Here is a 14,837-nt window from a genome sequence, read left to right on the forward strand (position 1 = left end):
TTTGTTTATATATTAATCGAAATTCATTGCCAAATTGCCAAAAGCAATTGCCAAAAGTATTACTCGTCATTGGGTCTAGATAGCCGGCCTACCGAAGATTTATCTCGTCTCCTTAACAGAATGATAATAAATAATTTAGATCGTTAATTAAGCGTGGGGCTAAGGGAAAAGTTTTTTTTCAGCAATACGGTTTGAGACGTATTTTTGCCGTCGTAGGTTACCGGGCGATTGCCTTACAGGTAGAGAGTCTACGCTAAAGCCTTCAAGGTCATCGGTATTCACGGGGGAGAAATGGAGCGGTGACCGAGTTGCGCATGAATAGCATCAACACATAAAAGGGTCCGCTATAGTGTCTCAAACACAATGGCTTCGTTCCCTCCCCGCAGTCATAGCCCTTCTGCGTCTCAGGAATACAGTTCAGCAGAAGAAGGTGATTTAGATAGAGCCATACAGTGTAAAAACCAAGAGAATATGGCAAAAAATAGGAATGCGTGTAGAAAAATCAAGAATTTATCAAGAAAAACCATTAACCTAGAAGAGGACTTGAGAGAGGTCAATTGCTTTGAAAATGGAGAGCGTCAAAGCGATATTGCGCGGAAGTTTAAACTCACGATGCCTTATTCTGAATAAAGACGAAGCTAAAATATCAGTGACCTCAGCCGCACCAACTTCAACCAAGCGGTCTACACATACGGAAAGTTCATGGTGAATCAGTACAAAAAGACAAGAGTGGTAATCGCTCCGAGACATTAAGTGAAAGCTCCGGTTGGTTCCAGAATTTAAACGGCAAGCAGGTATTTTCAGTGCGGCGATATCAGGTGAATCTCCAAGTGTTGATAGCGCAGCCACCACAACATTTTCTGATGAACTCCAAGCTGTTATTGAAAGTGGCTCCTTTCCCCCTCAACTAGTTTTAAGTGTTGATGAGACGATATTCTTTTGGAAAAGAATGCATTCTCGTTCATTCATTTTCAGGGAAGGAAAACCTGGGTCAGGTTTCAAGGCATTTAAAGACTGTTTCACGTAGCTGCTAATGACTCGGAGGACTTCAAATTAAAATGATTTATCATTCATAAACTCCGCTAGCTATGAAATGGCATTTAAAGTAGCATTTTCCTGTCATTTCGATGAGCGACAAAAGGGCCTGGGTGACACAATAGTTGTTTTTAGACTAGTTTGAAAAATCATCAACTGCCGGCAACGCATTACGATCCCCTGAGATAGCAGATGTTGGCCCACCCGCACGACGGGACGGAATTTCGAAAGCACGTAAGAATTTTTTTTAACGTGAATAAAAGTCTTTGAATGCGTGAATACTATCTTTAAAGATGTTTTAAACTATAAATATTTATAGAAATAATGTTTTCTAAGGCTTTTTATGGGAATATAGATGTTTTAGAGGAAATTCAATACCCAAGACCTATGCTACCAGGAACGCATCCCTATCTTCCCTATGTTAAAACGCTCTCGTATAACGCAAATTCGTATAGCGCATAGACCCCAAGGAACGCATCCCTTGCGCTATACGAGACATGGGTGTACATAAATGCAGACACTACTTTCTGGATAAATGTGCCAACCTTCATGTGATTCCATTACTTTTGTTTCTCCCTCCATCATGGGTCTTTTTCATTCCCATTTGCTGGCCATTTTCTTTTTTGCATCACTCAACACTAGTATGAGAAATTAATAAAACCACAATTAATTCCTAATCAATGAGAAAACTTCACAACCACCATCGTTACCACAATTCCAGCAAATTCAAATTGCCTCACCCTACCCAAACAAATAATCTTTTTTTCCCCCCTAACTTTTTCACAAGTCTCCTTCACATCAATGCTCAATTTTTAAGAGCAAGGGTACAGAAATAAAAAATTTCTTTTAGAAATATTTTCAAATTACATTTAAAATGTGTATCTTAAAATTGAACACCTAAAAATGCAGTTACTTTTGAATAAAATTTCAGCTTAATAGAAGGCAGAAAATTACAGGGTTCACACCAACTTTCCACTTAAAAATTCCTTGACATTTGTAGTAGTAGAGCCTGAATTTTTTATGGTATACCCATGGCAAATCATTCAAACGTAGTGATTTTATGGAAAATTTCAGCTAGGGATATAGAGAAATGAAGTCAAGCCAGGTTAACAACACAGCCGCTAGAAAAAAGCAACACTATGCACATTCAATCACAACTTTCATCTTTTCACTCGAGATTTTTTCCCTGGCTTCTAGTCCCTCTTTTTATTTTCCTGACAGGTATGAACCCTGAGAGAATGCAATCAGCCACCAATCAGTGAGAGAACAGTACTTTTGATTGAGGCATCATGACAAACCTTTATTGATTTGAGGTGGAATCACCCATGTGTATTTCAAACAATTTCTTCATAAAAGGCACCAGAAAAATATGTATTCAGTTGGGACAACCTCCAAGGGGTCCATGAGTTTGGGATTTGACCATACTCTTGGTAATCACTGGTTGTCAACCCACAAACCTGCATTTCAGCCACCAAAGACTTAGGAGAACTGCAGGGGGCAGCATACAGAACAGCTCTCTCAGGAAACAGTTTTCCACCTCGTTTTAAGAATTTATCTCGAGCAAAAATGACAGAGTCAAGCATTGATTCATGAAGCAAGTAGAAGCCCATCCATTCGGAGACAATGACGTCAACTTTCTCATCCCCAGGAAGGCACACATCCTCCACTCTTTGATGAAGCACCTGCAATGGGAGGAGCCAGGCAGTTAGCGACACACGCAGAAGCCACTGAAATTCATAACAACAGCCTCTTCATCATCAACAAACTACACCTCGTGAATATGAAGTATGCTCAGACTGTTGCTGAAATCATGGGTCATTTTTGATATCCAATAACTGGAACTTAAAGAACGTAGTGCCATTTTGTTGAATTTTGGCATATTCACCAGAAAAGATAGCAAGCTTTGCTTGATATGATCGAAATTATACAATTTTGACCTTAAAACCCCATAATACGGTGACAAACACAAAATCAGGTTCAGCCTCATGGGATTTTAAAAATCAAAATAGAAAAAAGTCTGAATTTATGTCAGAAAATGTAATTTCTCAGGTTTTTGGGCATGGAAAAAACAATGGAACTACTTTTATTAGAAAAAAAATCCAACTTTTCCCCAAAGAGCACAGGAGTACCTATGTATATGGATATGACAAAGAGGTAGCAAAAGAGAAGCTTGGCTACAAAGGTGTAAAACCAAAGGTTGTCACAGTCCACATACCCATATTATCAACTTGTTGATCTCTACAGGTCATGAGTGCGGCAAAATTGCCTCATTTTGTGGCCACATGGACTGGAGGCATTGCCTTAATTCCTAGAGCATACGAACAGCATACACCCCGACATTAAATTCACGATGAAGATTGAAAATAATCAATGGCTCCCAATCTTGGGCATCCTCAACAAACGAAAAGAAAATGGGAATATAGGACACAGCATACACAGGAAGCCAACGCAAAAAGAACTGTACCTAAATGCCTGCATGGAGCCACAGTCATATCAGATGAGTCATATCAGATTGAACCAAAAAACAGTACACCTCAAGTCCACCTTATGAAAGAACAGACACAGCCAACGTCACATCCATGCAGCACTAAAAGGATCATTTTGAGCGAATAGAAGGAAAATAAAAACCGATAGCCATTCTCCCGTGCAACTCCAGCATGAGCAACAGATGGCCCAGATACTCAAAAGAAGAAGCCATTCACATACACACCTGCCACTATGATCATCATGACCTGAATCGGAACACCAAAAGATGACCTGAGCCACAAATCCTTGGGAGTATACAACATCCCATGTGAATGCGGTCACGTCTACATTGGGAAAACTGGCCACACAATCGAAAAATGGCTGACAGAACACGAAAGAAGCATATATGCACTTGCTTTACCCAATGAAATCAGTGTCAGCAGAGCATTGCTTGGACCTCAGCCACAGAATAAATTTCAAAAATGCAAGGCTCTATGCAGAACAATCAATTAATGGGATTGGCATTGTAAAAATAGCGATTGAAATTAACCTAGACGAAAAGAACATCAATAGAGACAAAGGCTTTGAACTAAGCAATAGTGGAATACCATAATCAATCACTTCATACAAAAACAACAATCAAGAAAGAAACAATCAGGGCACTAAAGGATATAAATAAACAAAACACCGATACACTCTCGACCCCTAAAAATGATGGCATCCAAGCCTTGTAAACGTTAGGACCAATCTCTGAAAATCACACCTGGTGGGAAACCCAAGAATTGTTCCTTCAAAATAATAAGTTGCTATTATATTCAGAATTTAATGCTTTACATTGGGACACACGCCCATACATTAGGTTATTTTCAGTCTTCAACTAGGCTGACTAAGCATTAATTTTTCGATGCCAAAATGCAACATATATTCTCTCAAAGGTGCCCAGTAAATTTCAATGTCTTCATTTCCAGAAAGCAAAATAAAAGAGAAAAGGACTATAGGACTACATGTATGTATTACAGTGTAGTAAAACTATATGAAAGGTATCCATCCAACAATAATTAAGATACGTTCCTAAAAAGTATTGAGTTACATGAGAGGTATATTTCAGGCACTATAATTCACAATTTGTGTGCCATATTCTGGGAGCTATTTTACATCCATGAAAATCAATACAGTTGATATGGCACAGAGGTCGAAAATCCAAGTGGTAATTATCTTTTGTGGAGCATACGTACACTCCATGAGTACGTATATCCAATTGTGCTATTATTTGCTTTTACCATGCTTATAAAGAGGTGATGTTAGTGTTTTGGCAAGTTCCTTAGTTGAGGTAAAGCCAGAATAGAGAACAAGTAGAGAGCAGTCTTGAGACCCGGTCGTGTCATATCAGAAACTGACAGTATGGAAAATGACAGTAAATCAAGGTTGAAAGCTTTCCAAATGTTGTGTTGCAGAAGAATGAATAAGAGAAAATGGATAAATCATATGAATAATGTGGAAGCTATTAGAAGAGCAGGAGTTAAGTCTTTTGAAAACTTTCAGAAGTAGACAGGACTGCTTGAATATGCAGCGAGCATATGGGATCCTGAGCAGAAAGACTGAATCTGTGAACATAATAAAATACAAATAAAAGCTGCTCTATCCATAAAAAAACTGCTACAGGCATGCAGAAAGCATTACGCAGATATTAAACAAATTAGGCTGGGAGCTGCTAGAGACTTGGAGGCTGGGTGCTAGGCTTAGATTGCTTGAGCAATTTAGGACAGATATTTTTAAGATTGACATAGAGATCATCATAATAGAACTCCACTACATTTCCAGGTTGGACAGAAATAATAAATTAAGAGAGATATTTTTCCAAATGGATGGGCATGGAAAAATTTTCTTTCCCCTGCATGATAAAGGACTTAACCCTTTCAGTGCAGTGGGCCATTATACATATGCATTGGCTTTTGCCGCTCAGGCGAAAAGTGTGGCGGGCCAATATGTCGCCTCTTACCAAGTACATTATTTAATTTGCTATAACTTATTATATTGATATATTTTATTTCAGTAAACATAAAAATATTTTGTCAATATTAACCAGTTTAACCTCAATAATTAAAAAAATACCGCTTATAAATATGTAATAAAATAGCTTTGTATTGTTATTTTTTCCTGATGTTAATTGATACGGGAGCCTCCCTTTCCTTCCAGCGCTGCCTTCTTCAATACACTGCAAGGCCTACTCGCTTTCAATCTATCTAAAAATCCTTTTCTTTTCCTTCCCCTCCCTCGTTTCCCAAACATTCTACACTCTAACACCATTTTCAACATCCCCTCCCCACTAAGAAGAAGGCAGCACTGGAAGGAAAGGGAGGCTCCCATATCACTTTTTTAGTACTCCATGGAAACCTACCTTAATCGGTAGAATACTGTAATAATAATAATAACACAGGCCAACAAAAAAAAAATTTTTTTTTGGTGCCGGGAGTTTTTGAGCTGATATTAACAATATGTGTGGTGCTGAATCCAAATATGATATCAGTTTTTATGTAACAGCTCTACTTTTTTAGATACGGTGCATTTTATGATTAGATTCTTTTACATATTTGATATATTTCAGAAAATATTTTTCAAATTTAAATCAATCTATAAATAAACTAATTCATAACCACTCTGCATTATTTACTTTGAAAATCACCTTTATACCTTTGAGAAAGGGGTTTGGGAGTATTTGGCGTGTTTGAAGAAGGGGGAGACAGGCGTACCGAGTGGAGACAGTGGGAAAAGATACAACAACAAAGGGAAGTGGGAAATCCACGGTGGAAAAGGACCCTAGTCATAACTGTAGAATAACGACACATGGGAAGAATCACAAAAAAGTAGAGAAGAGTAAAAAAGGGGGGATGGGTAAAAAGAGAACGTGTCTTTGAAAATGGAGAGGCGGGAGTAAGTAATGAGTAAGGGGATTTCCAAAAACAAATGTTCAAATTCTCAAAGTTTTTGTAAAGCAACCTATAAAAATGAGCTCAATTCGAAGAAGCTGTATAAATCATTGCGATGTGTTTTGTTACATTTGTGGGGAATATACTCTAAAAGAAAATAGGAAAAACATTACAGACTTTGTGAAACGTGCATACCTGGGATATTTTGGTGTTCAGCTTGGTGACCAAGGTAAAAAGTGGGAACCGCATGTTGTGTGTAAAACATGTACAGAACATCAGCGGTAGTGTACAACAGGGAAAAGGAAAAGTTTAAAGTTTGTTGTGACAATGGCTTGGAGAGAACCTACAAACCATATTGATGACTGTTATTTTTGCATTGTAAATGTTTCGGGAATTAATCGAATCAATCGCCACAAGTAGAAATATCCAGATTTGCCTTCAGCTAGACGCCCGGTACCCCATTCAGAAGAAACCCCGATCCTAATATTTCAGACATTACTAGATGTATGTGAGGATGAATACGAGCTATGTGAACACATTCCTGATTCTATTGACGATAGTTACAGTGACTACGAGGCAGCATCAACAAATCCTCAACTATTTGATCAAGATGAACTAAGCAACCTTGTTAGAGAATTGAACTTATCGAAGGAAGAATCTGAACTACTAGCTTCAAGGATGCATGAAAAGAATTTAATGGAGCAAGGTACAAAAATTAATTTTTATCGCACAAGGGAAAAGGATCTGCTACCCTTCTTTACTCAAGAAAACAATCTTACATTTTGTTTAGACGCTAGAGGTCATCTGAAAGGAATGGGACTACCGCAATATGAAGCTAGTGATTGGCGTTTGTTCATTGATAGCTCCATGCGTAGTTTAAAATGTGTTCTTCACAATGTTAACAAGTTTGGCTCAATACCAATTGCTCATTCAACTGAAATGAAAGAATAATATGATACAATAGTATTGGTCTTACAGAAGATAAAATACCAGGGACATCGCTAAGTGATTTGTTTAGATTTAAAAATGGTGAACTTTCTTCTTGGGCAACAATTTAGCAACACAAAATATCCTTGTTTCTTGTGCCTCTATGCTAGCAGGGACAGACAAACCACTGGATTAAGAAGGAGTGGTCGAAGAGAGCAAACTTAATTGTTGGGTAAAAACATTATTGCTGAGTCTTTAGTTGAACGGGAGAAAATCACCTTACCGCCCCTTCATGTTAAACTAGGCCTAATGAAGCAATTTGTAAAGGCTCTTAACAAGGATGGACCATGCTTCGGCTACATAACAATAAAAATGCCGCAGATAAGTATAGAAAAACTTAAGGCTGGTATTTTTGATGGGCCACAAATCAGACAACTTACAAAGGATCCTGCTTTTGTCAAGTCAATGGATGAGATTGAAAAAAAACAGCTTTCATTTGTAATTAACAATTTTCTGGGAAATCAAAAACGAGAGAATTATCTCCAGCTGGTAAAAAATATGCTCACTAACTTTAAATCACTTGGATGTAATACGAGCATAAAAATTCACTACCCACACAGTCACTTAGACTGTTTTCCTGAAAATTTAGGCGACACAAGTGAAAAACAAGGTGAAAGATTTCACCAGGAAATCAAAACAATGGAAGATCGTTACCAAGGAAGATAGAATAACCATATGATGGCAGATTACTGCTGGTGCCTAAAACGAGACTGTTTTAACAAAGTGCATGCAAGAAAATCATGCAAAAGAAGCTTCCGAAGTGTTGAGTGACGTTTTTACGTCTTCTTTCAATAAAGTGTTTTATTTCAGTAAAAAATGTTACTATGTATTTGTATTGTAAAACTATTGTAATTGTAGGTGATTTAACATTCCTCTAAATAAATGAAGTCTTTATATTTTGTGGGTTTTATCATTTATGTTTTTATTAGAGATGTGCAAATAGTATCCGCGAATACTCGAATACCTTGAATACTAGAAAGTATTCGCTATTCGAGATCTCGAATAGTTATGCCAAAGGGACCGTCTCGAATACCTCGAATACTTTGAATTTCGCGTCATACACTGTCGCTCGCACGTCGTTGGTAGTTGACTCGGAAAAATGAGAACTCTAGTCGCTTAGTGCATGCAGCGCCGTTTTAGGCAAGCTGACGAAATACATCAAATTCGCGGGTTCGAGCGGTGAAAAGAGTTCGAAGTGGGGAACCGAAATTGATCGGATGAAAAAAATCCGAATATCCCAGGTGTCCCCCATCAGGAGTACCTCAGTGCCGTGGGATAGATTGGCGCATTTCCCACGATCCGCTATCCCCCTCCATTCAGCGTTCGCCCCACCCCCTCCGACGATTTCCTCTTCCCCAAAATCAAACAAAAGGTCCCGGCTCGTGCAGGGATCGTATTACGAAGACCTCAGCTTTGAAAAAAATATCAAGTTACTGGAAAATAATAGAATCGCGTATCACCCTTCCCTCTTTCTCCCCACTGACCATTTTCCCGCATCCATCTTTTGATAAAATGAGAGGTGTTTGCCATGTGTCCTTTGTGGCTAATAACGACAGGCATTTATTTTGAATCTTCCCCAGGAGATGAAACTACCATAGGGAGGAACCATGGCCAACTTTAATACAGGCCGGAACATGGAATTTTGGCAACGCTGTGCCGGGGTCCTATCGTGTTAGTTTGAGAGCATGGCGACTTATGCGTCAAGTGTATCCCTGTAACCAAAGAAGCATTAAATCTCTTGTTAAAAAGGCAGAACTGGACTTCTTTTGTGGATATCATATTGGCTAAAGGTACGTACAATAGTTTTAATTTAATTTTTGGGAGCTGAAGGAGGAAAATCACGTTTATTACTTCAAAAGTGTTGCGATCCCATGCCGGCCGGCCATTAATGGCGGGGAATTGAGAGTGCAACAATACTGGTTTAAAAGGGGGAACAAGAATTATTTTTCTATACTTTGTTTTGCCTTACGGTAAGTGAAATAGTTTAAAGATATTCTCAGTGAATTGTGAGTGGATATTCAGCAATATTTCATCCAAAGCATAGCGTCTCTTGGCGGCCGGCCACGAAGCCTTGAGAGTACACAAATGAAACGAGGAGTATTTGTCGGGTATATAAATGCTGCGATGTTTTTACAATATTATTATTCTCGGGTTAACAGTGATTGCTATATTTGGTGTTCCTTATGAATAACTATGTGTAGTTGTGTTTATAATAACGTCGTATATTATTGAACGACGAATGGCTACTCGTTAACTCTGTTAATATATGTCTCCAGATACTGATGTTATTCATATTTTCCAAACTTATCATGAATGCACTGCTTTTTTTCTGTGATCAGCGAAACTATCTTAATTAATGCAACTTTCCATTGTTTTCATTTAAGGGGCCCAAGCGTTGTTGTGTGCCATATTGCAGCAGCAACTACCTATCCACCAAGAACGAGGGGTATGTGACTGTGTTCCAGTTCACCAAAGATGAACGCAGTTGACAGAAGTGGCTGAAGAATATCCCTCGGAAGGATTGGAATCTTTCTTCAAGCGCAATAGTTTGCGTCAAGCATTTTGCTGAGCAGGATATCCTACACCGAGTAACTTACATGAATAAGAACGGTGAAGTGAAAAGTTACGAGTTAGATCGCCTAAAGTTGTCCCCTGGTGCTACTCCCACAGTGTTTCAGGCCCTCTCCTCTTCTTAAAACTTCTTATTGTGATCAGTGAGCCATGAAAATCTGTGAACATAAGTAGATGAGTTATACTTCTAAGAAATGAAATCAGGAAATATTGTATGAATCAGTGGAACATGAAAAGACTGCTGATGAAATGACAATATATATCTTTATTTCCGAAAGACATGCTAATTTGACATCTGGCCGCCTTCTAATACTGAAGGTACATTGGAAAATCAATTGCTACTAAGTGATATGGAATGTAGAAGTGGTATTTTGAACTAATTCATATTTCCCTTCCAGGTAAAACTTCTTATTGTGATCAGTGAACTATGAAAACCTGTGAACAAAAGTAGATAAGATCTTGGAAATGAGATCAACAAATATTTTATGAATCAGTGGAACATGAAAGAACATCTGATGAAATGTCAATATTTGTTCTCGTATCGATAAGGGTACCTTAATTGATATTTATCTGCCTTAATATACTCTAGGTATGTTGAAAATCCAAGGGTACTGAGTGATATCATATCTATGCGTGGTATTTTTGAACTAATCCATCTTTCTCTTGCAGGTAAAACTCCTTATTGTGATCAGTGAAGCATGAAAATCTGTGGAAATAATTAAAGATGAAGTATTTTTTGGAGATGGAATGAACGAATATTGTATGAATAAGTGGAACATGAAAGAACTACTGAGGAAATGACGATATAAGTTCTCATATTGAAAAGACTTAGTAAATGGACGTCTAGCCACCTTCCAATACAGTAGGTATATTGGAAAATCCATGAGTGCTGAGTGAAATTATGTATATATGTGGTATTTAGAACAACATAATAATTTTCTCTGCAGCTAAAACTTCCTTTAGAGTGAACTTTGAAAATTTGGTCATATAATCAATTATGAAGAACCTGGTGTGGCCACCATTATTGAGATTAATTCAATAATTTCCTCTCGTTTGTAAAATTTGATTTGATTTTAATCAGTGTTGAGTTATACGGTAGTATAATTTTATTTGTTGAGACATTTCTCCAATTCGGAAGTCATTATTATTTCATTATACTGGTCTTGGTGTTTAGAAATATTAGATTGTCAATATATTTATCTTCCTTATGGCTTCATATTTTTAAACATTGTTGTCTAATATATAGAATGTTAAGACTAGTTTTTTTGTAATATCACATAAAGTTTTCTAATTAGCCCTTAAATTTGTACTGATCACGTTTGTTTCATCAAATTTTTCCATCAGATAATGTGGTGCCTGTGAAACTGATAGCTGTTGCTGGTGACGGTTCATCGGTGAACTTCAAATGGCACGATCTATGGAGGTTGTTTCCGGCTGAAATTGAAATTAAGCACCTGTGGCAGCTTTTATTAATTCCACTTTCTGGAGTAATATTTATGCTTTGATGACCATGTCTTGTGACATTGTGAGGTTGTTTGATATGTTGTTTGACCTCTTCAATACGAAATGTTTACCGGAAAATGTAAATATCTGATTTTTATTTTAAATAAATGTTGTTAAACTTCATACATTTTTTTCTCTCCGGAAATACCGCGGCGAAAGGTGCTAGAAAATAACGCATTACTTTTAACATGTTAATTTTTTAGGTTATTCAGAGAGGTGAAATGATGTTTATTTTAAAGCCGCTCTTTATTTCTAAGTCAATAGATTTTATAGGGTGCTCTTCTATATAAACAACCAATGGGTTAAGCAGTAAACTAAACGGTATTTCCTTTTTGGTCTGAATTTCTGGGTCGTCGATCGCAGTACTTAAATATATTTCCGTGCATAATCTCTCGTATCCCTTGCCTTGTTATTAGTTCTCACAATTACTTTTAATAATAGCTGTTATAATACGAAATACAACCACTCGAATTACTCAACCCTACCGTAGTTTTTATCTTAACTTTAGGGAGGGTGAACGGAGGTCCATCCGTATAAACATCACAAAACGTCAACAGCTGAGAGGCCGATCCACAGGACCCCAGGCAGTAGGACCCCTGACGTCACGTAAAGCGCTGTCGCCAAATTGCATGTTCCGGCCTGTATTAAAGTTGGCCATGGAGGAACTCAGTTCCATGGGATAGTGACATTGGCGCACTTCCCACGATCTGCTATCACCCTCCATTCAGCATTCGCCTCACCCACTCTTGACGATTTCCTCTTCTCCGAAATCAAACAAAAGATCCCAGCTCGCGCAGGGATTGTATTACAAAGACCTTAGCTTCGAAAAAATATCAAGTTACGCAAGAAAAATAAAAACGTGTCTCGCCCCCACCCCCTTTTCTCACCCACTGGCCTTTTTTTGCTTACCTGCCAATTTCCCCCTTTCTGGAGGTCAACTGCTGCATGAGTCATCTACTATCCCGAAAGGTGTCCAACAATGACTTTCGGCAATTATTATTACATCGATGTACAGATCTTTATTGAATTGAAATATTAGTAATGTGCGCGTAATTTAAAAAAGAATAAGACCAAACACGACATATTTCTGACTTTATTTAATCATTTTACGCAGGAAAATAAATACCGGGAAGAAGAAGAAATACGACGGAGACTTAGCATTTTGGCGTAATGCTCAAATAGGGTGGTTTCCTATTATTTTTTATTGCCTAAATCGAAATATTAATACTCCTGAAGTACGTATTTAACGCTTTTAGAGTTTTATAAGACGATATCTATTTTTCGCGATTAAATTAAAAGTGAAAATTTTCAAGCACGCGAAAACGCGACGGGTAAGTATGAATGCCGGGAAAAACTCCGCGTGACGTCGTTCTGGTTCCCGCTGCCGCAAGTGAGGTGACCTTGGGGCGAGGCTCTGAGCGCTATTACGACGCAGGATGCTAGCAGGTAGCCGAGTACCATGCTAGCTGGTAGCGCTTGGCTTAAATAAGGATTATTAATACCTTATCAAACAGACTGTTTGATTATTAAGACATGTTTCCCTGAGCTCTGTGCCTCATGCATGCATTGGTAACCTCAGACGATGTAAAACTCCGATCCTCTCGTGTAGAAACTAGATCCCTGTGATGTCACGTGGAGTGGCATCGCATAGGCGCCAATCTGGCCTTTTTCAAATGAGGTAAAATTGAACATTGCCATTGGTCTAAACCGGTATTTCTAGAACGAAATAATTTATATATTATGAATACAGTAATGGTGGGTAACGAATCACAATCAATGCCTTTCGTTTTCTTTAATGAAGGAAACTACCCTATTGTTTACATAAAATTAAAATATTCCATTAATCAGCTAAATTCCTGTTTGAATCCTTTAAAGGCAATCACAATTACTCGCCAAAATCTTGGGTTTCCTGCTGCATAGGCGACCTAGTCAAACTTTCTCACATTCATCGTTTAGTATTCAAAGGTATTCGAAATTCGAGGTATTCGAATATTCGAGCAATGATTTGATATTCGAATTCGAGAAATCTACTATTCGACCCATCCCTAGTTTTTATCCCATATCATCATATTGAACATTTTTTTACGTAAGTAATAGCATATCTGTATCTTGAAAACTAGAGCTGATAGGAAAAAACTAATATCATATTTGGTTTCAGCACCCCAATTATACTTTAAATCAGCTTTAAAAGCGCCGGCACCAAAACCACTGTTGACCTGTGTAATTTAGTGCTATTGAGGGCATTTGATAATGGGTTTAAGGCATGGCAAAACCAGAGCAGACTCAATGAGTCTCCTTGGTATAGTTTTATGCCAATGGTTGGTATTGTAAAGCCTTTACCCGATATATTGACCATTAGGGTTGTTTTCCACTTTGCCATTGTTGCTTCTAAAAATTTAATAATGTAGATTTTGTATGTTGTCAGAACTTTTAACAACCAATTATGTGAGACACTGTCAAATGCCTTACGGTAGTCTAAATAAGCAACATGAAGGTTTCTGTTATTTTTGCATGATTGTTGTTGTATTACAGAATTGATTGTTTAAACCTCTTTGCATCCCAAATGAAACTTCCGGCATCCTTTTTGTTCTTTCACAATTATATTATGCTGATCACATGGCTAAGGTAAGGTGGGGTAAGTGCGACCCCTAAATAGCATACATCAACTTTAACTAGCAAAGGAAAATTTTCTAGGCTAGCTAAAAACAGGACATTCAATGTATAATATGTATGTGAGTCACTGAAAATGATAATTAGATTAAAAATCCTCTCTCTGTAAAGTGGTAATTTTTATAAATTTTTACTTTCAATCTTGTAGAGGGATCGCACTTACCCCGTACATGGGGCAAGTGCGTCCCATGGCTGATGTGCAATATATTTATACATTACGCGGCACATGGGGTAAGTGCGATTTGCTCAGAAATTCAGCTGTACATGGCTTTTTAAAGTACCAAATTATGTTTAACCATTCTTGAGAAATCAACTTTTATCTTAGGTAATGTAAGTAGATTTTTTTTCGCGTTTTTTGGTTATTTATGGCACAGTATGGAATTGTTGTTTAATGTGTTTTTTTAATGATAGTAACAGTATTCAACTGTTACACATTAATTCAAAAGTGTATTTAAAAATATCTAGTGCGCATAAAAGCTGAATAAATTTAAAAAAATAAAAAAAATTATAAATCTTGCATATGACAACAAATCTGAATACAAACTAGATTGTAATGAACAAAGAATTTCTTCTCTAATGTAATTTACGTTATTAATATAAAAAAGCAAAATGAAGAAAAACTCATGGTCTTAAACCAATTGAACATTGAATATTTATTTGTTTATTTTAAGTTTTACC

General features: G+C 37.4%; 1 protein-coding gene across 7 annotated transcripts in view; it reads right to left on the reverse strand.

The window, feature by feature from the left end:
- Positions 1-14,837, reverse strand: part of LOC124166097 (probable protein arginine N-methyltransferase 6.2) — a 192,062-nt gene that overhangs the window by 145,231 nt on the left and 31,994 nt on the right. For all 7 annotated transcript variants that reach the window (XR_006866397.1, XM_046543731.1, XM_046543729.1 and 4 more), the window contains exon 4: positions 2,493-2,717. Coding sequence is in view for 6 of the 7 variants with exons in the window: in XM_046543731.1 (XP_046399687.1) it covers positions 2,493-2,717 (225 nt within the window). In the remaining variant the exon portion in view is untranslated. The remainder of the gene's footprint in view (positions 1-2,492; positions 2,718-14,837) is intronic.

This window comes from Ischnura elegans, chromosome 9, assembly GCF_921293095.1.
Source record: "Ischnura elegans chromosome 9, ioIscEleg1.1, whole genome shotgun sequence".
Classification (NCBI taxonomy): domain Eukaryota; kingdom Metazoa; phylum Arthropoda; class Insecta; order Odonata; family Coenagrionidae; genus Ischnura; species Ischnura elegans.